This window comes from Macaca nemestrina, chromosome X, assembly GCF_043159975.1.
Source record: "Macaca nemestrina isolate mMacNem1 chromosome X, mMacNem.hap1, whole genome shotgun sequence".
In the NCBI taxonomy this organism is placed as follows: Eukaryota; Metazoa; Chordata; class Mammalia; order Primates; family Cercopithecidae; genus Macaca; species Macaca nemestrina.
This window is the reverse complement of record NC_092145.1, coordinates 84,330,152-84,356,038: the sequence shown is the minus strand read 5'-3', so window position 1 is coordinate 84,356,038 and position 25,887 is coordinate 84,330,152. Positions and strand designations below refer to the sequence as shown.

Here is a 25,887-nt window from a genome sequence, read left to right as displayed (position 1 = left end):
CTCATGTCTCCAAAAGTGTGACATTTTCATGAATTTAACAACTTTGTATTAAATGTCTACTATGTCTATTATGTTCAAAGTACTATCTACTAGGCACTGTGAGAAATAGAAAAATTAGTAGTATATAAACTCTGCCCTTGAAGAATGTCTTATCTAAAGGAGACGGTAAGACATAAGCATGGATTTCTCAAATACAAGGAAGAAAGAGATTTGGGCTATAAGAATAAAATACCAAAGTAACTAAGAGAAAGGAAAGCAAATTTGCAGTTGGAGTGAAAAGATGATGGCTGAATAGGCCCTGAATAATAGGAAGGGTTTTGATAGAGATAAGTACAAGCATTCCAGATAGATAGATCAAAGAAATAGAGATGACAACTTTGTAGGCATAGTCAAGGAATGGCAAGTGGTCCAACTGGGGTGAAGTATAGTAGTGGACCATTCCATTGGAAAGGCAAGTCGAAGCTGGATTATTAAAGATCCAAGAAGTTTGAACTCGTTTTGTTAGTAGCATAAAGATTTTTAAGGGTTTTTAGAAAGTGTTATCAACATAATACTGCTTTAGAAAGACATATCTGGGAATAATGTATAGAGCAAACTGTAATATTGAGAAACAGAGGCCAGAACACAAGAAGATATTGTATAATCCAGAAGAATTATAAGGGCCTGAATATACATCTGACAACAGAGCCCCCAGAATATATGAAGCAAACACTGACAGAAATGGAGAGAGAAATAGACAAATCAACAGTAATAAATATTTGGAGACTTCAATCCATCTCTTTATTTTCTTTCTTTTTTAGAGATGGGGTCTTGTTCTGTTGCCCAGGCTGGAGTGCAATGGTGCAATCATAGCTCACTGGAGCCTCAAATTCCTGGTCTCAAGCAATCCTCCCACCTCAGCCTTCTGAGTAGCTAGACCTACAGCTGTATACCACCACACCTGGCAACTTTTTTATTTTTTGTAGAGATGGAATCTCACTATGTTGCCCAGACTGGTCTCGAACTCCTGGGCTCAAGAAGTCCTCTCACCTCAGCCTCCTAAAGTGCTGGTATTACAGGCATGAGCCGCTGAACCCAGCCCCTACTTTAATAATGGATAGAACAATAGGCACAAGATCAGTAAGGATATCGAAGACTTCAACAATATAATACCTAGCATTTTCATATCTATATTCATGAGATATTGGTCTATAGTTTATATAATATGCTAGATTATACACTATACCTAACAGACATCTATAGACTACGCCAACCAACAACAGCAGGATATGTTCTTCCTAGGTGCACATGAAACATTCTGCAGGATAGACCATATGCTAGCCCTTTTATCCCTCAATAAATTTAAAAGTATTGAAACAGGCCAGGCATCGTGGCTCACGCCTGTAATCCCAACACTTTGGGAGGCCAAGGTGGGCAGATCACCTGATGTCAGAGTTTGAGACCAGTCTGGCCAACATGGTGAAACCCCGTGTCTACTAAAAATACAAAAATTAGCCGGGCATGGTGGCATGTCTGTGATCTCCTGTATTCAGGAGGCTGAGGCAGGAGAATCGCTTGAACTTGGGAGATGGAGGTTGCAATGAGCTGAGATCGTGCCACTGCACTCCAGCCTGGGCAACAGAGCAAGACTGTCTCAAAAAAAAAAAGTATTGAAAATAATACAAAATCTGTTCTCTAACCACAATGGAATAAAATTAAAAATCAGTAACAAAAATAAATTTGGGAAATTCACAAATATGAAGAAATTAACATAATCCTAAATAAATAATGGGTCAAAAAGGAAGCCATAGGGAAATTAAAAAATACTTTGAGATTAATAAAAACAAAGATACAACATACCAAAACTTATGGGATACAGCTAAAACAGTGTTTGGAGGGAATTTTATAGTTGTAAATGTCTATATTAAAAAACGCGAAAGGCTCCTGTAGTCCCAGCTACTTGGGAGGCTGAGGTGGAAGGATCACTTGAGCCCAGGAGTTCAAGACCAGCCTGGGCAAAATTGTGAGACTGCATCTCAGTTTTCTTTAATTGAAGAAAGATCTTAAACCAATAACCTAGCCTTCCACTTTAAAACACTGAAGAAAAGAGAGCAAACTAAACCCAAAACTAGTAGATGAAAGGAAACATTAAAAAATTAGAGTAGAAATAGGCTGGGCATGGTGGCTCACTCCTGTAATCCCAGCACTTTGGGAGGCCAAGGCGAGTGGATCACCTGAGGTCGGGAGTTTGAGACCAGCCTGACCAACATGGAGAAACCCTCTCTCTACCAAAAATACAAAATTAGCCGGGCATAGTGGTGCATGCCTGTAGTCCCAGCTACTTGGGAGGCTGAGGCGGGGGAATCGCTTGAACCCGGGAGGCAGAGGTTGCACTGAGCCAAGATTGCACCATTGCACTCCAGCCTGGGCAACAAGGGTGAAACTCTGTCTCAAAAAAAAAAAAAAAAAGATTAAAGTAGAAATTAATAAATACAAAATAGAAAAAAACAGAAAATCATTGAAACCAAAAGTTGGTCTTTTGAAATGATCAACAAATACTGACAAACCTTCAGATAACCTTAATAAGAAAAAAAAGAAAGAAAATTTAAATTACTAAAGTTAGGAATGACAGAGGGAATATCACTACTAGTCTTGCTGGAAGGAAAGGATTATAAGGAATTACTATTAACAACTGTATGCCAACAAATTAGATAGCCTAGATGAAGTGGACAAATGCCTGGAAAGACAAAAACTACCAAAACTGACTCAAGAAGAAATAGAAAATCTGTATAGACCCGTGACAAGAAGTTAAATTAGTAGTTTAAAAACTTCCCACAAAGAAAAGCCCAGGCACAGATGGCTTCACTGGTGAGTTATATCAAACATTTTAGGAAGAAATACCCATTTCTTGGCCTGGTGCTGTGGCTTATGCCTGTAATCCCAGCACTTTGGGAGGCTGAAGTGGGCAGATTACCTGAGGTCAGAAATTCGAGACAAGCCTGGCCAACATGGTGAAACCCCATCTCTACTAAAAATACAAAACTTATTCAGGTGTGGTGACACACACTTGTAATCCCAGCTACTTGGGAGGCTGAGACACAAGAATTGCTTGAACCCAGGTGGCGAAGGTTGCAGTGAGCCAAGATCACACCACTGCACTCCAGCCTGGGCAATAGAGTGAGATTCTGTCTCAGAAAAAAAAAAAAAAAAAAAAAAGACAGAAATACCCATTTCTCAGAAACTCTTCTGAAAACTATAAGCAGTGGAAACACTTCCCAACTCATTCCATGAGGCTTATGTTCCCTGATACCAAAACCAAAGACATCACAAGAAAAGAATACCACAGACCAATATATCTTAATATAGGCATGAAAATCCTCAACAAAATTCTAGCAAACTGAATCCATCAACATTTAAAAAGGATGATAGGCTGGGCATGGTGACTCACACCTGTAATCCCAGCACTTTGGAAAGCCGAGGCGGGCAGATCACTTGAGGTCAGAAGTTTGAGACCAGCCTGGCCAACATGGCAAAACCCTGTCTCTACTAAAAATACAAAAAAGAAAAATTAGCTGGGCATGGTGGCATATGCCTATAATCTCAACTACTCGGGAGGCTGAGGCATGGGAATTGCTTGAACCCAAGAGGCAGAGGCTGCAGTGAGCCGAGATCATGCCACTGCACTCCAGCCTGGGCAACAGAGTGAGACACTGTCTGAAAAAAAAAAAAAAAGGATGATACACTTATGACCGAGTGAGGTCCATCCGAAAAATGCAGAGTTTGTTTAATATGTGGAAAATTTATGTTATATACCATATCAGTAGGAAAAAGGACAAGAACCACATGATCATCTCAATAGACACAGAAAAAGCATTTGACAAAAATCTAACACTCTTTCATGATAAAAACACTCAAGAAACTAGGAATAGAAGAGAACTTCCCCAGTGCAATGAAGGGCGTGTATGAAAAACCCACAGCTAACATACTTAATGGTGAAAAAGAGCATACTTTTCCCCTAAGATCAGAAACAAGACAAGGATGTCCACTCTTGCCATGTCTAGTTAACATTGTCCTGGAGGTTCTAACCAGGACGTTTAGGGAAGAAAAATATATAAATGGCATCTAAACTGGAAAAGATGAAGCAAGACTATCTCTGTTTATAGATGACATGATCTTGTATGTAGAAAATCCTAGAGAATCCACTAAAAGTCTATTAGAATTAATATATAAGTTCAGCAAGGTTGCAGAATATAAGATCAATATAAGAAAATAAGTTGTGGTCAGGCACGGTGGCTCACACCTGTAATCCTAGCACTTTGGGAGGCCAAGGCAAGCACATCAGTTGAGGCCAGGAGTTCAAGACCAGCCTGGCCAACACAGTGAAACCCTGTCTCTACTAAAAATACAAACATTAACCAGGCATGGTAGCACATGCCTGTAGTCCCAACTACTTGAGAGGCTGAGGCACGAGAATCACTTGAACCCAGGAGGCAGAGGTTGCAGTGAGCTGAGATCAGGCCACTGCACTTCAGCGGGCTACAGAGCAAGACTCTGTCTCAAAAACAAAAAAAAAAAAACCAAAAAAAAAAAAAAAAAGGAAAATCAGTAGTATATTTATATACTAGCAATTAACAATTTGACAATGAGATTAATAAAACAATCCCAGGGCTGGGCACGGTGGCTCACGCCTGTAATCCCAGCACTTTGGGAGGCTGAGGTGGGCAGATCATAGGGTAAGGAGTTCGAGACCAGCCTGGCCAACATAGTGAAACCCCGTCTCTACTAAAAATACAAAAAACTAGCCAGGTGTGGTGGTGGGCACCTGTAATCGCAGCTACTCGGGAGGCTGAGGCAGGAGAATCACTTGAACCCGGGAGGTGGAGGTTGCAGTGAGCCAAGATCACGCCACTGCACCACTCCAGCCCAGGCGACAGTGCGAGACTCCGTCTCAAAAGAAAAAAAAAGAAAAGAAAACAATTCCATTTATAATAGCATCAATACAAATAAAATACTTAGGAATAAATTTAACAAAAGAAGTGTAAGACTTGTATACTTGAAAACTACTAAACATCATTGAATTTAATTAAGGAAGCCTTAAATAAATGGAAGGATATCCCACGTTCATGGGCAGGAAGACTTGATATTCTAAAGATGGAATACCCTTCAGATTGCCTTACAGATGCAACACAATCCCAATGAAATTCCATCTGGTTTCTTCACAGAAACTCACAAGCTGATTCTAAAATATATATGGAAATGCAAGGGACCTAGACTATTCAAAGCACTCAAGGAGAAGAACAAATTTGTAAATATCACATTTACTGATTTTAAAACTTTCTACAAAGCTACAGTAATCAAGACTGTGTGGTACTGTGTAAAGATAGACATATAGGTCAGTGGAATAAGATTGAGAATCCAGAAATAAACTTACACACTTACAGCCAGTTGATTTTCAACAGTAATGCCAAGACAATTCAATGAGGAAAACAATTTTGTCTTTTCAACAAATAGTCCTAGAACAACTGGATAGTCACATGCAAAATAATGAAGTTGAAACTTGTGGCCAGGCACAGTGGCTCACGCCTGTAGTCCCAGCACTTTGGGATGCCGAGGCGGGTGGATCACTTGAGGTCAGGGGTTCAAGACCAGCCTGGCCAACATAGTGAAACCCTGTCTCTACTAAAATTACAAAAAAATTGGCTGGGCATGGTGGTACGTGCCTGTAATCCCAGCTCCTCGGGAGGCTGAGGCAGGAAAATCACTTGAACCTGGGAGGCAGGGGTTGCAGTGAGCTGAGATCATGCCCCTGCAGTCCAGCCTGGGCAACAGAGTGAGACTCTGTCTCAGAAAGAAACTTGCTCTCATACCATATACAAAAATTAAAACAGACCAAAACTTAAATGTACGAGCTAAAACTATAAATCTCTTAGAAGAAAACATAGGTGTTAATCTTTGTGACTTTGGATTAGACAATGATTTCTTAGATGTGACACCTAAAGTACAAACAGCTAACCAAAAAAGAGACAAAATTAAAAGCTTTTGCATTGTAAATAATACCATCAAGAAAGTGAATATGATCAGGCATGGTGGCTCACGCCTGTAATCTCAATACTTTGGGAAGCCAAGGTGGGAGGATTGCTTGAGCCCAGGAGTTTGATCCCACCCTGGGCAACATAGCAAGACCCCATCTCTAACAAAAAAAAAAAAAGAAGAAGGCCGGGCACGGTGGCTCAAGCCTGTAATCCCAGCACTTTGGGAGGCCGAGGCGGGTGGATCACGAGGTCAGGAGATCGAGACCATCCTGGCTGACACGGTGAAACCCCGTCTCTACTAAAAAATACAAAAAACTAGCCGGGCGAGGTGGCGGGCACCTGTAGTCCCAGCTACTGGGGAGGCGGAGGCAGGAGAATGGCGTGAACCCGGGAGGCAGAGCTTGCAGTGAGCCGAGATCCGGCCACTGCACTCCAGCCTGGGCGACAGAGCGAGACTCCGTCTCAAAAAAAAAAAAAAAAGAAGAAAGTTAATAGCCAGTCCATAGATTGGGAGGAAAATATTTGCAAATCATATAGCTGATAAGAGTCTTATACCCAAGATAGATAAACAACTCTTACCGGCCGGGCGCAGTGGCTCACACCTGTAATCCCAGCACTTTGGGAGGCCGAGGCGGGCAGATCACCTGAGGTCGGGAGTTCACGACCAGCCTGACCAACATGGAAAAACCCCATCTCTACTAAAAATGCAAAACAAATTGGCCTGGTGTGGTGGCACATGCCTGTAATACCAGCTACTGGGGAGGCTGAGGTTGAAGAATCGCTTGAACTCGGGAGGCGGAGGTTGTGGTGAGCCGAGATCGTACCATTACACTCCAGCCTGGGCGATAAGAGTGAAACTCCATTTCAAAAAAAAAAAAAAGAACTCTTACCAATCAACAATAAAAATATAACTCAGTTTTAAAATGGGCAAAGCAATAAGTACATGAAAAGGTGCTCAATGTCATTTGCCATCAGAGAAATGCAAATCAAAACCACAATGAGATGCAGTTTCACATCTACTAGGATGGCTATAAACAAAGACAGATGATAGTAAGTCTTAGCAAGAATGTGGAGACACTGAAAGCCTCATACATTGTCAGTAGGATGGGAAAATGGTATAGCTGCTTTGGCAAACAGTTTAGCAGTTTATCAAAAGGCTAAATAAAAACCTAGAGGTACCATATGATCCAGCAATCCCACTCTTAGTTTTTTCTACCCAGGAGATACAAAAATATGTCATATATGCAAAAACTTGTACCCAAATGTTTATGCAGCAGTAGTCATAATAGCCAAAAAGTGGAAAAACCCAACATGTCCATCAGCTGATGAATGGGCAAATAAAATGTGGTCTATCCATACAGTGGAGTAGTATTCAGCCAAACAAAGGAATGAAGTACTGATACATGCTACAACATGGATGAAGCTTGAAAACATTTTGCCTAGTGAAAGAAGCCAATCACAAAAGACCATATATGATAGGATTCCATTTATATGAAATATCCAGAGTAGGACATTAAAATCTGTAGAGACAAAAAATAGATGAGTGGTTGTCCAGGGCTTTGGGGTGGGGTGATGGGGTTGTAGGGTGATCACTAAACAGTATATTTCTTTTTGTGTTAATGAAAATGTTCTAAAATTAAGTGTGGTGATGTTTACATCAACTGTGTGAATGTACCAAAAGCCACTGAATCATGTACTTTAAATGAGTGAATTGTATGGTATGTGAATTATATCTCAATAAAACTGTTAAGAAGAACAAAAGAAGAAAGGAGACATCTCTATAAAGTGATGACAACTTTACTTTCTATAGGAATATATATTCTACATTGACAAGGATCTTTGTTTTGCTCACTTCTGTATTTCCAATGTCTAGAGCAGTGACTGGCAAGTAGTGCACACTCAATAATGTTTAGTGAATGATTTTAATCATAATTAATGCAAAATCTACCTTTCAAAAAATGAAGGAAGTAGGGCAACAAAAAGTACCACGGGCTTTTCAGTGACTGGAAAGTCAGAGGAAACAGCTAGTTTGAAGAGACAGAGTTGGTTTTAGGAGAATAATCTTTGGGATGGAGAGACCTAGAAAATATTGGATAATGTTGGCCTAGAATTCAAGGGAGAAGTTGGACTGGACTTTGCAATTAAGAGTTGTCTTTGGGAGGCCAAGGTGGGTGGATCACGAGGTCAGGAGTTCGAGACCAACCTGACCAACATGGTGAAACCCCGTCTCTACTAAAAATACAAAAAAATTAGCCAGGCTTGGTGGTACATGCCTGTAATCCCAGCTACTCAGGAGGCTGAGGCAAGAGAATCACTTGAACCCAGGAGGCGGAGGTTGCAGTGAGCAGAGACCGAGCCACTGCACTCCAGCCTGGGCGACAGAGGGAGACTCTGTCTCAAAAAAAAAGAGTTGTCTGCATAGAAGTGAAAAATGAAACTTTGGGAGTAATGAGATAATGGAGACAGAGAATATATAGAAAAAGAAGGCTAAGAAGAGAATCTCTTCTTTTTTTATTTTTTTCTGATCTCACTCTGTCATCCAGGCTGGAGTGCAATGGAGCCATCTTGGCTCACTGCAACATCTGCCTCCTGGGTTCAAGCGATTCTTCTGCCTCGGCCTCCTGAGTAGCTGGGACTACAGGCACATGCCACCATGCCTGGCAAATTTTTGTGTATTTTTAGTAGAGACAGGGTTTTGCCATGTTGGCCAGGCTAGTCTTGAACTCCTAACCTCAGGTGATCCACACGCCTCAGCCTCTCAAAGTGCTGGGATTACAGGCATGAGCCACCATGCCCAGCTGAGAATCTATTTCATGTATAAGAAAATAAAAAGACAATGAAATTTGTAAGGTAGGAAAAGAATTAGGATGGTATGGGAAAGTTATTGGTAGTGCTAACGATGCTGGGAGAGAAGCCAAAGAAGATGGTGACTGTAAAAAGACCATTGAATTTAACAAGCAGGAAATTCCAGGACAATTGGTAGGAACTACTTACAAGGGGATTATGGAGTGAGCAATAATGACAATTGGAAGCACTAAACATAGACCTCTCTTTCAAGAAGTCTGGTGCTAAGAAGACTGTTGACTTTCCTCTTTTCACTGGACTAGCTTAGTCCTCTGGCTGTGTTTCTTTAATTATCTTGACTTCCCATTTCAACACACATCTTATTTTATTATAATTGTGTTGCATGGTGTTTGTATTCTCTGGTAATCTCCGTAAGAGTAGTAACCGTGTCATGTTTATCTCTGTATCATAGACACCTAGCCCAGTGCCTAGTATGTAGTTGATGGCACAGTAAATATTATACTATTGAATGAAATGAATTGTTCTAGTATGCTGGCAAAGACATGACAAAAATGGCTGACCATTCTATCCAGATTCGATAGGAACAAGTGAAGCCAGAAGGAGCTTAATGGATTATTAGAAGAGGGAAAGGGCCAAGAAATCAAAGCAGTTAAATATTGTGTGCTCAGCTGAAGCAGGTGATATCCCATAGTATTTCTTGGTATTCTTTATCTTGAATCTCTGGGAAGAAAGAGCACATTCAGTAATAACCTGTTTTTATTTTTATTTTAGATTCGGGGGTACAGGAGCAGGTTTGTTACAAGGGCATATTGCGTGATGCTGAGCTTTGGGCTTCTACTGATCCCATCACCCATATAGTACCCAATAGGAAGTTTTTCAGCTCTGGCCCCACTTTCTCCATCCCTCCCTCCTTTTAGAGCCCCCAATGTCTATTGTTTCCATCTTTATGTCTCTGTGTACCCAGGTTTACCTTGTTTAGTTCAAAAATGAAAAACCTCTTTTTTTAAGCTGCAAGTTACTTTAATTTTATAGGTGGTTGGCTATGTGATAGGCTTTCTCTTTTTTGCCAGCCACCCGGGTTTTATAATGGATGGACAGGTAGGGTTGATGGGAAAAGAATACTGGTCTATTTATCAGGAGACCTGAATCCCACCTCTGTCAATAACTACCTATGTGGAAAGGACTGTTCACTAGATGATCTTTAAGCTTCCTTCCAGACCTCACATTCTAGGATATTATTTCTAGTAGTTGACTTATGACTGAGACTCAAGAATTTGGCCACAGAGCAATAAGCCAAAGGGAAAAACTACTTCCCCTCTACACACAAACATGGTTTCTAGAACTACGAGTTTTTGACTCATAGGAGAAGATGAAGGCAGCTCACTGTATTGTAGTTAACCTTACAAATCAAGGATGTCTTGAGAGACGCCTTAGTTATAGTATAAGGTTTTATTTTAGCTAGCTGAACAGCAATTCATATCTGACTTTTTTCTTGTCAGGACCGTAAGAGGCAATATGAGCTGCTGAAACTTGAAAGAAACTTCCAGAAACAATCCAATGTGCTCAGACGTAAAACAGAGGAGGTAAGAAAATTCAGTCTGCTAGGTCAAGTATATTGTCATCTTCAGGCTTAAATGCTTGCAAAATAATATCCTTTAAACGAGCAAGTGTCCTGAGAAACCAGGGATGCCAGTCTTCACAAGCAATTCCTAAATCTTGATTGCTGTTTATATGCCATGACCTGTGAGCAGATAAAAACTTGATGAAAAATGGTACTGTTCAAATAAGGATTTTTTCCTAATTGGACTTGAGCCTTTCCTGAAAAAACAAAGTGATATTGATATGTGACATTTCTAGACACCTAGTCTGCAGAACTTCCTTGAAGTGTATTCCTCCCCTAGGCACCAAAGCAGTAGCTGTTCATTATGTCCATGGAGATTTATAAACCTGGTTCCTATAGGAACTCAAACCCATGTAATTTTTATCTTTACTAATGTGCTAGAAATGGGATTTTTTTTTTTTTTTTACCTTTCATTCAACATTACTATGTGCCAATTTTATTTAGGCAGCAGCTGCCAACAAGCGTCTCAAGGATGCTCTCCAGAAACAACGGGAGGTTGCAGATAAGCGGAAAGAGACTCAGAGCCGTGGAATGGAAGGCACTGCAGCTCGAGTGAAGGTATGAACAACTTGAACTGCCATTTCTCTTGTGAACGCTGGGAACAGGAGAAAAGGAGAAATAGCTTTTTTTCTCTTTTTTTTAGAAGTAAACACTGCAAAATCTAAAGTTCTACTTGAAAGCCTTATTTCCTAAAGATAGCAATGTCTTTGAACTGTTGTTAAAGACCAGGAGTATAGAACTCTTTCTATCCTTGCCCCTGTTGAGGTTCAGTTACTTTTTTAAACAGCTTCATTGAAATAGAATTGACATATTATAAATTGTACATATTTAAAGTTCACAATTTGGCCAGGCATGGTGGCTCACACCTATGATCCCAGCACATTGGGAGGCCGAGGTGGGCAGATCACCTGCAGTCAGGAGTTTGAGACCAGCCTGACCAACATGGTGAAACCTCATCTCTACTAAAAATACAAAAATTAGCTGGCTGTGGTGACAGGTGCCTGTAATCCCAGCTACTTGGGAGACTGAGGAAGGAGACTCCTTTGAACCCGGAAGGCGGACGTTGCAGTAAGCCAAGATTGCACCATTGCACTCCAAACTCGGTGACAGAGTGAAACTCTGTCTCAAAAAGAAAAAAAAAGTATACAGTTTGGTGAGTTTGGACACATGTATACACCCATGAAATCATCACCACAGTCAAGATAATGACAGTGTGCTTCATTGCCTAAACTTTCTTTGTATCCCTCTGTAATCCCTCCTTCTCCTCCCCGGTCTACCCCTCTACTCCCCATTTCATATATATTTCTTTATATCCCCACAATGGTTCCAGGCAACCATGAATCTGCTTTCTGTCACTATGGATTTGTTTTCATCTGGAATCATACAGTATGTATTTTTTTCTGGTTTTTATTCAGCACAATTATTGTGAGATTCATCCATGTGGTTGCATATATCATATACAACTTCTTTCCTTTTTATTGCTGAGTGGCATCCTATTCATTGTATGGCTATACCATAATTTGTTTTTATATTCACCTGTTGATGGACACTTGGGTGTTTCTAGTTTTTGGCTCTTACAAATATTGCACTGAACATTTGCGCACAAGTCTGTGTGGATTTTTTTTTATTTCTTTTGAGTAGATAGCTAGGAATAAAATGGCTTTCTTGTATGGTTGGTGTATGTTTTAACTTGTAAGTGGCTGCCAAACTGTTTTCCAAAGCACTTGTACCATTTTACATTCCTGCTAGCAATGTATAAGGGTTCTAGTTGCTACACATTCTTACCAATACTTAGTATGGTCAGTCTTTTGAATTTTAGCTATTTTGTGTGTGGGGGTAGTGGAACCTTATTGTGGTTCTAATTTTCATTTCTGTAATGACTAATGATGTTGGACATCCTTTCATGTGCTTATTTGCGATATGTATGTTTTCTTTTGTGAAATATCTATTCAAATCTGTTCCCATTTTTAAATTGGGTTGTTTATCTTTTTCTTATTATTGAATTAAAATTCTTTATATATTCTAAATATATTTAACAGAGGACTTCTGTGTTTTACAAATATTTTCTCCCTGGCTGTGGCTTGCCCTTTTCAATTTGTAACAGTGTCTTTTGAAGAGCAAACCTTTATTATGTTAATGCTATCCAATTTATTGATTTTTTTTAATTTTATACTTAAACAGTTTTCATATCTTACTTAAGAAATCTTGGCTGGGTGTAATGGCTCACGCCTATAATCTCAGCACTTTGGGAGGCTGAGGCAGGAGAATTGCTTGAGGCCAGGAGTTAAAGACCAGCCTGGGGAACAAAGTGAGATCCTGTCTCTACAAAACAAAACTTTAAAAAATTAACCAGACATGGTGGCGCACGCCTTTAGTCCCAGCTACCGGGGAGACTGAGGTGGGAAGATCACTTGAGACTGGGAGGTCAAGGCTACAGTGAGCCATGATCGCACCACTGCACTCCAGCCTGGGTGACAGAGAAAGATCCTGTCTCAAAAATAATTTAAAACAGAAATATTTGGCTGGCTGGGTGCAGTGGCTCATGCCTGTAATCCCAGCACTTTGGGAGACCAAGGCGGGTGGATTACGTGAGGTCAGGAGTTCAAGACCAGCCTGGCCAACATGACAAAACCCCGTCTCTACTAAAAGTACAAAAATTAGCCGGGCCCGGTGGCATGCGCCTGTAGTCCCAGATACTCGGGAGGCTGAGGTGGAAGAATTGCTTGAACCGGGGAGGCGGAGGTTGCAGTGGGCTGAGATCGCACCACTGCACTCCACCTGGGTGATAGAGCGAGGCTTCGTCTCAAAAAAAAAAGGAAATATTTGTCAAACCCATGGTCACTAAGATTTCCCCCTAAGTTTTCTTCTAGGAAGTTGTATTTTTTTGTTGTTGTTGAGACGGAGTCTCGCTCTGTCGCCCATGCTGGAGTGCAGTGGCCGGATCTCAGCTCACTGCAAGCTCCACCTCCCGGGTTTACGCCATTCTCCTGCCTCAGCCTCCCGAATAGCTGGGACTACAGGCGCCCGCCACCTCGCCCAGCTAGTTTTTTGTATTTTTAGTAGAGACGGGGTTTCACCGTGTTAGCCAGGATGGTGTCGATCTCCTGACCTCATGATCCGCCCGTCTCAGCCTCCCAAAGTGTGGGGATTACAGGCTTGAGCCACCGCACCCGGTCTGGAAGTTGTATATTTTTAAGCTTTACGTTTAGGTCTGTGATTCATTTTGACTGGACACCTTTGTCAAAATCAAATATCTATACATCTATTTCAGATTGTTTTATTGATCTATATGTCTATTTTTATGCCAATACCAAAAAGCTTAAAAATATACAACTTCTAGAAGAAAACTTAGGGGGAAATCTTAGTGACCATGAGTTTGACAAATATTTCCTTTTTTTTTTTTTTTGAGACAAAGCCTCGCTCTATCACCCAGGGAGAGTGCAGTGGCGCGATATCAGCTCACTGCAACCTCTGCCTCCCCGGTTCAAGCTGTTGCTTTTTAAGAAATCATGAAATCAGGCAGTGTAAGTCCTCCAAAGTTGTTGTTCTTTGTCAAAATTGTTTGGGAAAACTAGGTCCTTTGCATTTCCATATACATTTTAGAATTATCTTGTCAATTTCTACAAAACAGCTTGCTCGGAGTTGGATTAAGATTGCATAGAATTTATAAATCAATTTGAGGAGAATCAACATGTTAAGAATATTTAGATACATGAATGCAGTACATCTCTTTATTTAGGTTTTTAATTTCTCTCAGCAACATTTTAGTTTTTAGTGTACAAGTGTTGTACATCTTTTGTCAAACATATTCCTGAGTATTTCATATTTTTATGATATTGAAAATGGCATTTTTATTTCCATTTCCAGTTGTTTAGATATTCTTGTTGGTTCTCAAAGCTTTTTTGTAGAATTCTTAAGATTTTTTACCTAGACAATTGTGTCATCTGCAAATATGGACAATTTTATTTCTTTTCTGTTCTGTGCTTTGTGTGTGTGTGTGTGTCTTTTTTTATTTATTTATTTATTATTATTATACTTTAAGTTCTAGGGTACGTGTGCATAATGTGCAGGTTTGTTACATATGTATACTTGTGCCATGTTGGTGTGCTGCACCCATCAACTCGTCAGCACCCATCAACTCGTCGTTTACATCAGGTATAACTCCCAATGCAATCCCTCCCCCCTCCCCCCTCCCCATGATAGGCCCTGGTGTGTGATGTCCCCCTTCCCGAGTCCAAGTGATCTCATTGTTCAGTTCCCACCTATGAGTGAGAACATGTGGTGTTTGGTTTTCTGTTCTTGTGATAGTTTGCTAAGAATGATGGTTTCCAGCTGCATCCATGTCCCTACAAAGGACACAAACTCGTCCTTTTTTATGGCTGCATAGTATTCCATGGTGTATATGTGCCACATTTTCTTAATCCAGTCTGTCACTGATGGACATTTGGGTTGATTCCAAGTCTTTGCTATTGTGAATAGTGCCGCAATAAACATACGTGTGCATGTGTCTTTATAGCAGCATGATTTATAATCCTTTGGGTATATACCCAGTAATGGGATGGCTGGGTCATATGGTACTTCTAGTTCTAGATCCTTGAGGAATCGCCATACTGTTTTCCATAATGGTTGAACTAGTTTACAATCCCACCAACAGTGTAAAAGCGTTCCTATTTCTCCACATCCTCTCCAGCACCTGTTGTTTCCTGACTTTTTAATGATCGCCATTCTAACTGGTGTGAGATGGTATCTCATTGTGGTTTTGATTTGCATTTCTCTGATGGCCAGTGATGATGAGCATTTTTTCATGTGTCTGTTGGCTGTATGAATGTCTTCTTTTGAGAAATGTCTGTTCATATCCTTTGCCCACTTTTTGATGGGGTTGTTTGTTTTTTTCTTGTAAATTTGTTTGAGTTCTTTGTAGGTTCTGGATATTAGCCCTTTGTCAGATGAGTAGATTGCAAAAATTTTCTCCCATTCTGTAGGTTGCCTGTTCACTCTGATGGTAGTTTCTTTTGCTGTGCAGAAGCTCTTTAGTTTAATGAGATCCCATTTGTCAATTTTGGCTTTTGCTGCTGTTGCTTTTGGTGTTTTAGACATGAAGTCTTTGCCCATGCCTATGTCCTGAATGGTACTACCTAGGTTTTCCTCTAGGGTTTTTATGGTATTAGGTCTAACATTTAAGTCTCTAATCCATCTTGAATTAATTTTCATATAAGGAGTAAGGAAAGGATCCAGTTTCAGCTTTCTACTTATGGCTAGCCAATTTTCCCAGCACCATTTATTAAATAGGGAATCCTTTCCCCATTTCTTGTTTTTGTCAGGTTTGTCAAAGATCAGATGGCTGTAGATGTGTGGTATTATTTCTGAGGACTCTATTCTGTTCCATTGGTCTATATCTCTGTTTTGGTACCAGTACCATGCTGTTTTGGTTACTGTAGCCTTGTAGTATAGTTTGAAGTCAGGTAGCATGATGCCTCCCGCTTTGTTCTTTTGACTTAGGATTGTCTTGGAGATGCGGGCTCTTTTTTGGTTCCATATGAACTTTAAAGCAGTTTTTTCCAGCTTTTTTTTTTTTTTTTTTTTAACCTTTGTCTTGCCTTATTGCACTTGCTAGAACCTCCAGTACAATATTGAATAGACTAGGTGAGAGGCCACAACCTTGTTTTGTTCCCAATCTTGGGCAGAAAGCATTCAGTTTTTCACCATAAAGTATGATAATAGCTATAGATCTTTTGGTATATGTCTTTTATCAGGTTGAAGAAGTTCCTTTTTTTTTTTTTTTTTTGCAAAAGTTTTTATTACGAATTGATGTTGGGTTTTTTCGGGAGCTTTTTCTTCTGTTTCTGTTGAGATGATCTGACAGTTGATTGGTCAGTTTTTATTCTGTTATATGGCAAATGACATGGATTTTTCCCTAATTTATTCTGTCAAGGCATAATTGAAATACAATAAAATTTACCCTTTTGTTGTACAGTTCTATGTGTTTTGGCAACATGTACAGTTGTGTGACCACTACAACAATCAAGATACAGAATAGTTCTCTTATCCCCAGAAACTCCCCTATATCTCTTACAGCCAATTCCTCTCACACCCCTGGTCCTTGACAAACACTGATCTGTACTCTGTCATTATTGTATTTCCTTTCCATCAGTGTCATAGAAATAGAAACATATAGTATGACTTCCTTCACTTAGCATAATGCATTTGAGATTAATTTGTGTTGTTTGTGTATCTGTAGTTTGCATGTTTTTGTTATTGTTAAGTAGTATTTCATTGTATGGATATAGCACAGTTTGTTTATCCATTCACCTGTCGAAGGATATCTTAGGGGTTTTTTTTTCCTTAGGTTTTGGCAATTACGAATAAAGCTACTGTTAAAAACACATACACGTTTCTATGTAAACTAATTTTTTTATTTTTTTATTTTTTTTTTTTGAGACGGAGTCTCGCTCTGTCACCCAGGCTGGAGTGCTGTGGCCGGATCTCAGCTCGCTGCAAGCTCCGCCTCCCGGGTTCCCGCCATTCTCCTGCCTCAGCCTCCCGAGTAGCCGGGACTACAGGCGCCCGCCACCTCGCCCGGCTAGTTTTTTTTTGTATTTTTTAGTAGAGACGGGGTTTCACCGTGTTAGCCAGGATGGTCTCGATCTCCTGACCTCGTGATCCGCCCGTCTCGGCCTCCCAAAGTGCTGGGATTACAGGCTTGAGCCACCGCGCCCGGCCTGTAAACTAATTTTTTCACTTGGGTAAATACCTAAGAGCGGGACTGCTGGGTCATATGATAAGTGTATGCTTAACTTTGTAAGAAAATGCCAAATTGTTTATCCAGTTAGTTGTTTATTGCTGGTATATAGAAATACAATTTATTTTTGTATATTAACTTTTATCCCATGCCTTTATTATTTTAGCTTTTTTATAGGTTTTTAGGATTTTCTATGTAGACTATCATGCTATCTGTAAATACAATTTTATTTCTTCCTTTCTAATCTATATGTCTATCATTTCTCCTACTTGCCCTATTGCATTGGTGAGAACCTTCAGGATGATGATGAATAGGAGTGGTGAGAATAGACATCCTTCTGTTCTTCCTGATCTTAGGGGGAAAGCATTCTGTCTTTCACCATTAAGTTTATTAACTGTAGTTAATTTTTTTGAAATACTTTGTGTCTCTAGTTAGTTGATTTGGTGAATTATTTTGACTGATGTTCAAATATGGAACCAGCCTTGCATTTCTTTTTTTTTCTTTCCAACTTTTACTTTAGGTTCAAGGATTACATGTGCAAGTTTGTTACATGGGTAAATTGTATGTTGCAAGAGTTTCATGTACAGATCATTTTGTCACACAGATAATCAGCATGATACCCAATAGGTAGTTTCTCAGTCCTCACCCTCCTCCCACCCTTCACCCTCAAGTAGGCCCCAGTGTTTATTGTTCCCTTCCTCCTATCCATGTGTACTCAGTGTTTAGCTCCCACTTAGAAGTGAGAACATGTGGTATTTGATTTTCTGTTCTTGCATTAATTCTCTTAGGATAATAGCCTCCATCTACATTCATGTTACTACAAAGGATGTGATTTTGTTCTTTTTTATGGCTGTGTAATATTCCATTCCAACCTTGCATTTCTTAGATAAACTCTATTTAATCGTGATATATCATCCTTTTTATGTATTATTAAATTCAGTAATACATTAAAAAAATCTTGTTTAAATTTTTGTATCTGTGTTCATGAGGGATACTGATGTGTAGTTTTTTGTAACACCTTGGTCTGTTTCTGGTATCAAGGTAATGCTGGCCTCAGAATGAGCTGGGAAGTAGTCGTTTCTCTTCAAATGTCTGGAAGATTTCATGTAGAATTAATATTGTTTCTTTCTAAAAAATTTGGTAGAATTTACCAGGAAAGCCATCTGTGACTAGAGAGATTTATGTTTCTTGCTTAGTTTTGCTTTTTGGGGAGAGGGATGTTAACTAAAATAAAGTTTTAAAAATAGATAAAAGATTGTTCAAAGTCTCCTTGAGTAAGCTTTGGTAGTTTGTGTGTTTCAGAGAACTTGTCTGTTTCATCTTAGTTGTCAAATGTATTGGCATAAAGTTGTTCATCATATTCCTTTATGGTTCTAATATCTGTAAAATCTCAGCCAGGTACGATTGCTTATGCCTATAATACTGGCACTTAGAGAGGCTGAGATGGGAGGATCACTTGAGCCCAGGAATTTGAGACCAGCCTGGGCAACATAGCAAGAACCTATCTCTGTTTTTAAAAATTAAAATTTTAAAAATATGTGATGATGTCAACTATCTCATTCCTGTTTGTATGCTTTCTCATTTTTCTCAATCAGTCCAGCTGGAGGTTTGTCATTCTTATAATGGGTAAAATGGTAATTTTTATGTTATATATATTTTACCACAATAAAAAATTTCTTTTTTTTTTTTTTTTGAGACGGAGTCTCGCTCTGTCGCCCAGGCTGGGGTGCAGTGGCCAGATCTCAGCTCACTACAAGCTCCGCCTCCCGGGTTCCCGCCATTCTCCTGCCTCAGCCTCCTGAGTAGCTGGGACTACAGGCGCCCGCCACCTCGCCTGGCTAGTTTTTTGTACTTTTTAGTAGAGACGGGGTTTCACCGTGTTAGCCAGGATGGTCTTGATCTCCTGACCTCGTGATCCGCCCGTCTCGGCCTCCCAAAGTGCTGGGATTACAGGCTTGAGCCACCGCACCCGGCCACAATAAAAAATTTCAAAACAACTCCCAACTCATTAATTTCCACTCTGATCTTATTATTATAACTATTATTATTATTATTATTTTTGAGACAGAGTCTCGCTCTGTCACCCAGTCTGGAGTGCAGTGGCGTGATATCAGCTCACTGAAAGCTCCGCCTCCCGGATCTTATTTTTTTTTTTTTTACTTCTGCATACTTTGGATTTATTTTGGTCATCTTTTTTTACTTAAGGAAGAAACTAAGGTCATTGATTTACTTCTTTTCTAATATAGGCATTCAGTGCTATAAGTTTCCTCTTAAGTACTCCTTTAATAATATCCCACAAATTTTCATAATGTTACGTTTTCATTTTCATTCAATTCAAAATACATTCTAATTTTCTTATTGATTTTTTTTCTTTGAACCATGGGTTATTTAGAAGTGTTATTTAGTTTCCAAATGTTTGTGGATTTTTCCAAATGTCTTTCTGTTATTGATTTCCAATTTAATTCTAATATGGTCAGAGAACATACTTCATATAACTTGAATCCTTTTGAACTTATTGAGACTTATTTTATGGTCCAGAGTATGATCAATCTTAGTAAATGTTCTATGTGTACTTGAGAAGAATGGGTATTCTGCTGTTGTTGGATGGAGTGTCTATAAATGTCAATCATGTTGATTTAATTGATTGTGCTGTTAACATCTATTGTATCCTTGCTGATTTTCTGCATACTCGTCCTATCAATTATTAGGGAAATAGGTATTGAAATCTCCAAATATGATTATGGAGGTTTTCCTTGGAGTTCTACATTTAGAATTAATTGCCCCTGTATTATTATGAAATGGACTTCTTTATTCTTGGTAATATTCTTTGTTCTAATATCTACTTTGTATGATATTACTGTAGCCCCTCCAACTTTCTTTTTATTAATGTTAGCATGTTCTTTTTTTTTTTTTTTTTTTTTGGTCATGGTGTATTTAATGTTAACCTATTTGTGCCTTCATTTTTAAGGTGTGTTTTTTTATCTTTTTTTTTCTTTTTCTTTCTTTTCTTTCTTTTTTTTTTTTTTTTTTTTTTTTTTTTAGACAAGGTCTTGCTCTGTTGCCCAGGCTGGAGTGCAGTAGCACAATCACGGCTCACTGTAGCCTTAACCTCTTGGGCTCAAATGATTCTACTACTTCATCCTCCCAAGTAGCTCAGACTACAGGCACATGCCACTGTGCCTGGCTAATTTTTGTATTTTTTGTTGAGATGAGGTTTCACCATGTTGCTCAAGCTGGTCTCAAATTCCTGGGGTCAAGTGATCTACCTGTCTCAGCCTCCCAAAGTGCTGGGATTACAGGTGTGAGCCACCACACCCAGCCAAGGTGTGGTTCTTATAGGCAGCATATATTTGGGTCTAGCTTTTTTTTTCCCATAGACAGGATCTCACTCTGTTATCCAGGCTGGAGTGCAGTGGCATGATCGTAGTTCACTGTAACCTCAAATGCCTGGACTCAAGTGATTCTCCCATCTCAGTCTCCTGAATAGCTGAGACTACAGGCGTATACCACCATACCTGGCTAATTTTTCTACTTTTTGTAGAGACTGGGTCTCACTATGTTGCTCAGGCTGGTCTTGAACTATGGGCCTCAAGTGATCTTCCCAAAGTGCTGGGACTACAGGTGTGAGCCACTGTGCCCAGCCATGTCTAGCTTTTTAAATCCAATCTGAAAATCTCTACAACTTAATTGGGGTGTTTAGACCATTTACATTTAATGCGATTATTGATACAGGTAGGTTTGAGCTATCATCTTGCTGTTTGTTACTTGTACATGATTTTGTTTCATGTATTTTGGTGCTTTGTTATTAGGGATGTAAACATTAAGGATTATATTCTTTGAACAATCGGCTCCTTTATCATGAATCCTTTTTATCCCTAGTTTTATTTTTTGATAGGAATTCTACTTCATCTGATTCTAATATGATCACTCCAGCTTTCTTTTGATTACTATTAGCATGGTATACCTTCATTAAAAAAAGAAATATTCTCAGGGATAGTTACTGTTTTAAAAAGTGAATTTTGGCTGGGCATGGTGGCTCACACCTGTAATCCCAGCACTTTGGGAGGTCAAGGTGGGTGGATCACTTGAGGCCAGCAGTTCAAGACCAGCCTGGCCAACATGGTGAAACCCCATCTGTACTAAAAATACAAAAATTAGCCAGGCGTGGTGGCGCGTGCCTGTAATCCCAGCTACTTGGGTGGCTGAGGCATGAGAACTGCTTGAACCTGGGAGGCAGAGGTTGCAGTGAGCTGAGATCACGACATTGCACTCCAGCCTGGGCGACAGAGCGACACCCTGTCTAAATAAATAAATAAAAAGTGAATTTACTGAATTTTGTTTCCTTTTTTAAAAATCCCATTCATCTACTTTAAAAATTAAAAATAGATATTTATTAAATAGAATAGATCATAAAATATTCAATTTTTTATTATGTTAAGGGCAAAGGAAAAAATGGAGAAAATAAAGAACAGGGCACATAGAAATACTAGGAATCTGGAGAAAGATTTTCTGGAGAAAGTCTCTTTCTTATGACCTTTTGGCATGTTGCTGTTAAAGGCTCTTTGAGAGGTACTGACATTTTTGGTATGTGTAGGTATGAATGGATATCACACTTGTAGTTACTTGGGCTCTGGTTCAAATAAGTTAAGTCTGGAGCTGAATCTAGCCCATGAGCCAGTGATTCCTCATCCCTAACCCAGACATCACTGATTTCTCTTCCAGAATTGGCTTGGAAACGAAATTGAGGTTATGGTCAGTACTGAGGAAGCCAAACGCCATCTGAATGACCTCCTTGAAGACAGAAAGATCCTGGCTCAAGATGTGGCTCAACTCAAAGAAAAAAAGGAATCTGGGGAGAATCCACCTCCTAAACTCCGGGTAAGTACCCTTATGAAAAAATGTTGCCAGTAATCAGACTCTACATTCACCAGAAATCCTTATAGCTTTGGAGGATTACTTTCCTTTTAGTATTTCACCCTTGTTCCCACTATTATTTACAGAGGCGTACATTCTCCCTTACTGAAGTGCGTGGTCAAGTTTCGGAGTCAGAAGATTCTATTACAAAGCAGATTGAAAGCCTAGAGACTGAAATGGAATTCAGGTAACAGGGACTATCTCTAAGCCATTATAAAAATTTATGCCTGGAATCAAAGATAGAACCTATTAATCCAGTGATTCAAAAGCCTTGTGATGGTGGAAAAAACGCGAGAAAATAACCATTTTTTTTAAACCAAACACTGTACTAGGTATCTTAGATACATTTTCTTATTCAATCCCTTTGATGCCTTATGAGGTAAGTATCATTCTTCTCATTTTAGAGATCTAAAATTAACTTGGTCATATGGAAGTGGGTTATCAGAACTTATTAACATTAGTGTCACTAAAGTTGGTATACAGCCCCCTCGCTGCTAAATTTGACTGGCTTTTTAATAAATAAACTGGTTAATTGGTTGATTTTTAAAAGGAAATTCAGTGATCTTAAGAAATTTGCCAAAGGTAATTAACTTGCTAACAAACAACAGAGCTGGGATTCAAAACACACTCTAATTCCAAAGCCCATGCTTTTTACAATACAGCACAATTTTTTTCTCTTTATTATTTTTTAACTGATAACTAGAGTCAGGCACCATAATTTTTGATGCAGTGGTGTCTCTAAGATGTAGAACCAATAACAGAATTTTAGAGGAACCAAAGAAATGATAATAGAATAGCAACAACACAGAAGGTGAATTTTAGAGATCATCAAGAAAATAGCTATAACATGTAAGTAAAGTTGTCATGAGCATTAAATAAATTAGTAAAGTACATAACAGTACTTAGCATATTAGAAGTGCTCAATGGGCCAGGTGCGGTGGCTCATGCCTGTAATCCCAGCACTTTGGGAGGCCAAGGCAGGTGGATTGCCTGAGGCCAGGAGTTCAAGACCAGCCTGGCCAACATGGTGAAACCCCGTCTCTACTAAAAATACAAAAAAAATTAGCTGGGCGTGGTGGCGGACACCTGTAATCCCGGCTGCTAGGGAGGCTGAGGCAGGAGAATTGCTTGAACCCAGGAGGCAGAGGTTGCAGTGAGCCGAGATTGTGCCATTGCACTCTAGCCTGGGCGATAGAGCAAGACTCCGTCTCAAAAAAAAAAAAAAAATGGCCGGGCACAGTGGCTCACGCCTGTAATCCCAGCATTGGGAGGCCGAGGAAGGCAGATCATGAAGTCAGGAGATCGAGACCATCCTGGCTAACACAGTGAAACCCCATCTCTACTAAAAATACAAAAAATTAGCCGGGCATGGTAGCACGCACCTGTAGTCCCAGCTACTCGTGAGGCTGAGGCAGGAGAATCTCTTGAACCTGGGAGGTGGAGGTTGTGGTGAGCCGAGATCGTGCCACTGCACTCCTGGGCAACAGAGTGAGATTCCGTGTCAAAAATGAAAGACAGACAGACAAAAAGAAAGAAAAGAAAGGAAAGGAAGGAAAAAGAAAGAAAAGAGAAGGAATAGAAGGGCTCAGTGAAGGCTGCACTTTCTCAGGAGCTCTTCAGGCGGTGTTCCCTGTGCCATGGTCACTCGTATTGGCTCTAAAAAGTAAAAAGAAAAGAAGTGATCAATGAATGTTCTTCTGTCCCTCATCTCCTGGCCCTACACCAGAAATTATGCTACACAGCCTCTTCTAATCATGATTATTTTAAGCAGTTTATGAAATCTAGAAGGAACAGAACCCTGACAGAGATTTTATCGTGTTTTAGGATAATAGATTTTTATTGTCCAGAAGACCTTGGGATCATTTAATCTGGTTTTAGTAATACATACTAACTTTATCTTGGGATACATCTATAAATCACTCAACCTTTGAGTTCCTGCCTTGTGCTACACTGGATGCAGTTGGGATATACAGAAAAAATAGATGAGTTTGCCCTTGCTCTCAGGTGGAAATAGTATCATTACTCACAGTGGTGTCCTGGAATCATTTGTTAAAATTTCAAGAATGTTGTAAACCATTGTTAGTTTACAATTGATTATGGTGAGAATATTTACACCACAGAAACTGACAAAACTTACAAATCAGGGCTGGGGTTTTTGTTTTTGTTTTATGTTTGTTTGTTTTGAGACAGTCTCACTCTGTTGCCCAGGCTGGAGCACAGTGGCACGATCTTGGCTCACTGCAGCCTCTGCCTCCCGGGTTCAAGTGATTCTCATGCCTCAGCCTCCCAAGTAGCTGGAATTACAGGCACGTGGCACCATGCCTGGCTAATTTTTGTATTTTTAGTAGAGACAGGGTTTCACCATGTTGGCCAGGGTGGTCTCGAACTCCTGACCTCAAGTGATCTGCCTGCCTCGGCCTCCCAAAGTTCCAGGATTACAGGCATGAGCCATTGTGCCCAGCCAAGGGCTGGTTTTTTAAGTGCTGGTTGTTAAAAATTTACCTGCATACCATATGTGTAAGTAAATGATTATGTAAATGTAGGGCAGGTGCCAAGTAGAAGGAATTAGAAGTGAGTTTAGTTAGGAGAAATTTTTTAGAACTGATGAGACTTAAACTAAATTTTGGAATAGGTAAGGGACATGAATTGTCAGAAAAGATAGGAAAGGGCCAATGATAGGTGACAACTCCGAAGTGTTGTGCCCCACCTCTTCCAGAAGCCTTCCCTGACTTTTTAATCCCTCACTAATCTTCCTTCCTCTCTAAACTCTTTCAGAACTTATGATACTCAATTATGACATACTGCTGACATGTTATCTTTATGTTTATTGTTTTATGTTTATTAATTTTGTCATTCTAAAGACAGACTGTAAGCTTGTTGAAGGAAAGGACTCTACATTAGACCAGGGTTGTCAAAGTGTGGTCCGCAGATTCCTGGGGAGCTCCAAGGCCCTTTCAGGGAGTCCAAGTGATCAAAACTATTTTCATAATAATATTAAGGCCTTATTTGCCTTTTTTGCTACATTGGCATTTGCACTGAAAATGCAAACGCCATAGTGGGCTAAAGTGCTGACACCCTAGGCTGAATGAAAGCAGTGGCACCAACCTGAACTAGTAGTTATTGTATGCTTCACCACTACATACTCTCAGGTTTTAAAAAACCAAGCCAGTCTTAATTAAGAGTGGTGTTGCAAAAGCAGTGAAAGTTGTTCATTTTACTAAATCTGGACCCTGGAGTTCATGTCTGTGTTACAGCCTGTGTGACAAAACAGGAAGAACACAGAAAGCACTTCTGCTGCATGCTGAATATGGTCGTCTCCAGAAAAGCACTGTGTGCGATTGTTTGAGGTGTGAGCTCAATAGGCCTCTTTTTTCATGGGACATCATTTTTACTTCAATGAACAACTGACAGACAAACTGTGGTTATTAAGACTTGGTTACTTGGCAGACATTTTCTCAAAAAGAACAGAGCAAGCCTGTTGCTTTAAGGAAAACAGCTGACAGTGCTACCTAAGACAAAATGTGAGCTTTCAAACAAAATTTGGATTTGGAAAACTTGTATCTGCCACTGTGAACTTGACAGTTTTTCATAACTTTTCTGATAAGACCAGTAGTGATATTAATAAGTGTGATTTTTAAAAATATATATTATAGAATGAAATGTGTTAACATTTGGAAGATCTGCATGACTCTGGACTAATATTGTCCAAATGGCATTTTATAGAATCATGTATTGGTAAATGAGCCATTCAGATTGCAAGACAGACTGATGAATTTTAATATGAGAAAATACAAAAA

The 25,887-nt window shown here is 39.6% G+C and overlaps 1 protein-coding gene across 1 annotated transcript in view; it reads left to right on the top strand.

The window, feature by feature from the left end:
• Window positions 1-25,887, top strand: part of LOC105476663 (kinesin family member 4A) — a 131,351-nt gene that overhangs the window by 84,158 nt on the left and 21,306 nt on the right. Inside the window, exons 19-22 of the mRNA XM_011732795.3 lie at window positions 10,316-10,399; window positions 10,882-10,995; window positions 21,899-22,054; window positions 22,177-22,277. Of these exons, the coding sequence (XP_011731097.1) occupies window positions 10,316-10,399; window positions 10,882-10,995; window positions 21,899-22,054; window positions 22,177-22,277 (455 nt within the window). The remainder of the gene's footprint in view (window positions 1-10,315; window positions 10,400-10,881; window positions 10,996-21,898; window positions 22,055-22,176; window positions 22,278-25,887) is intronic.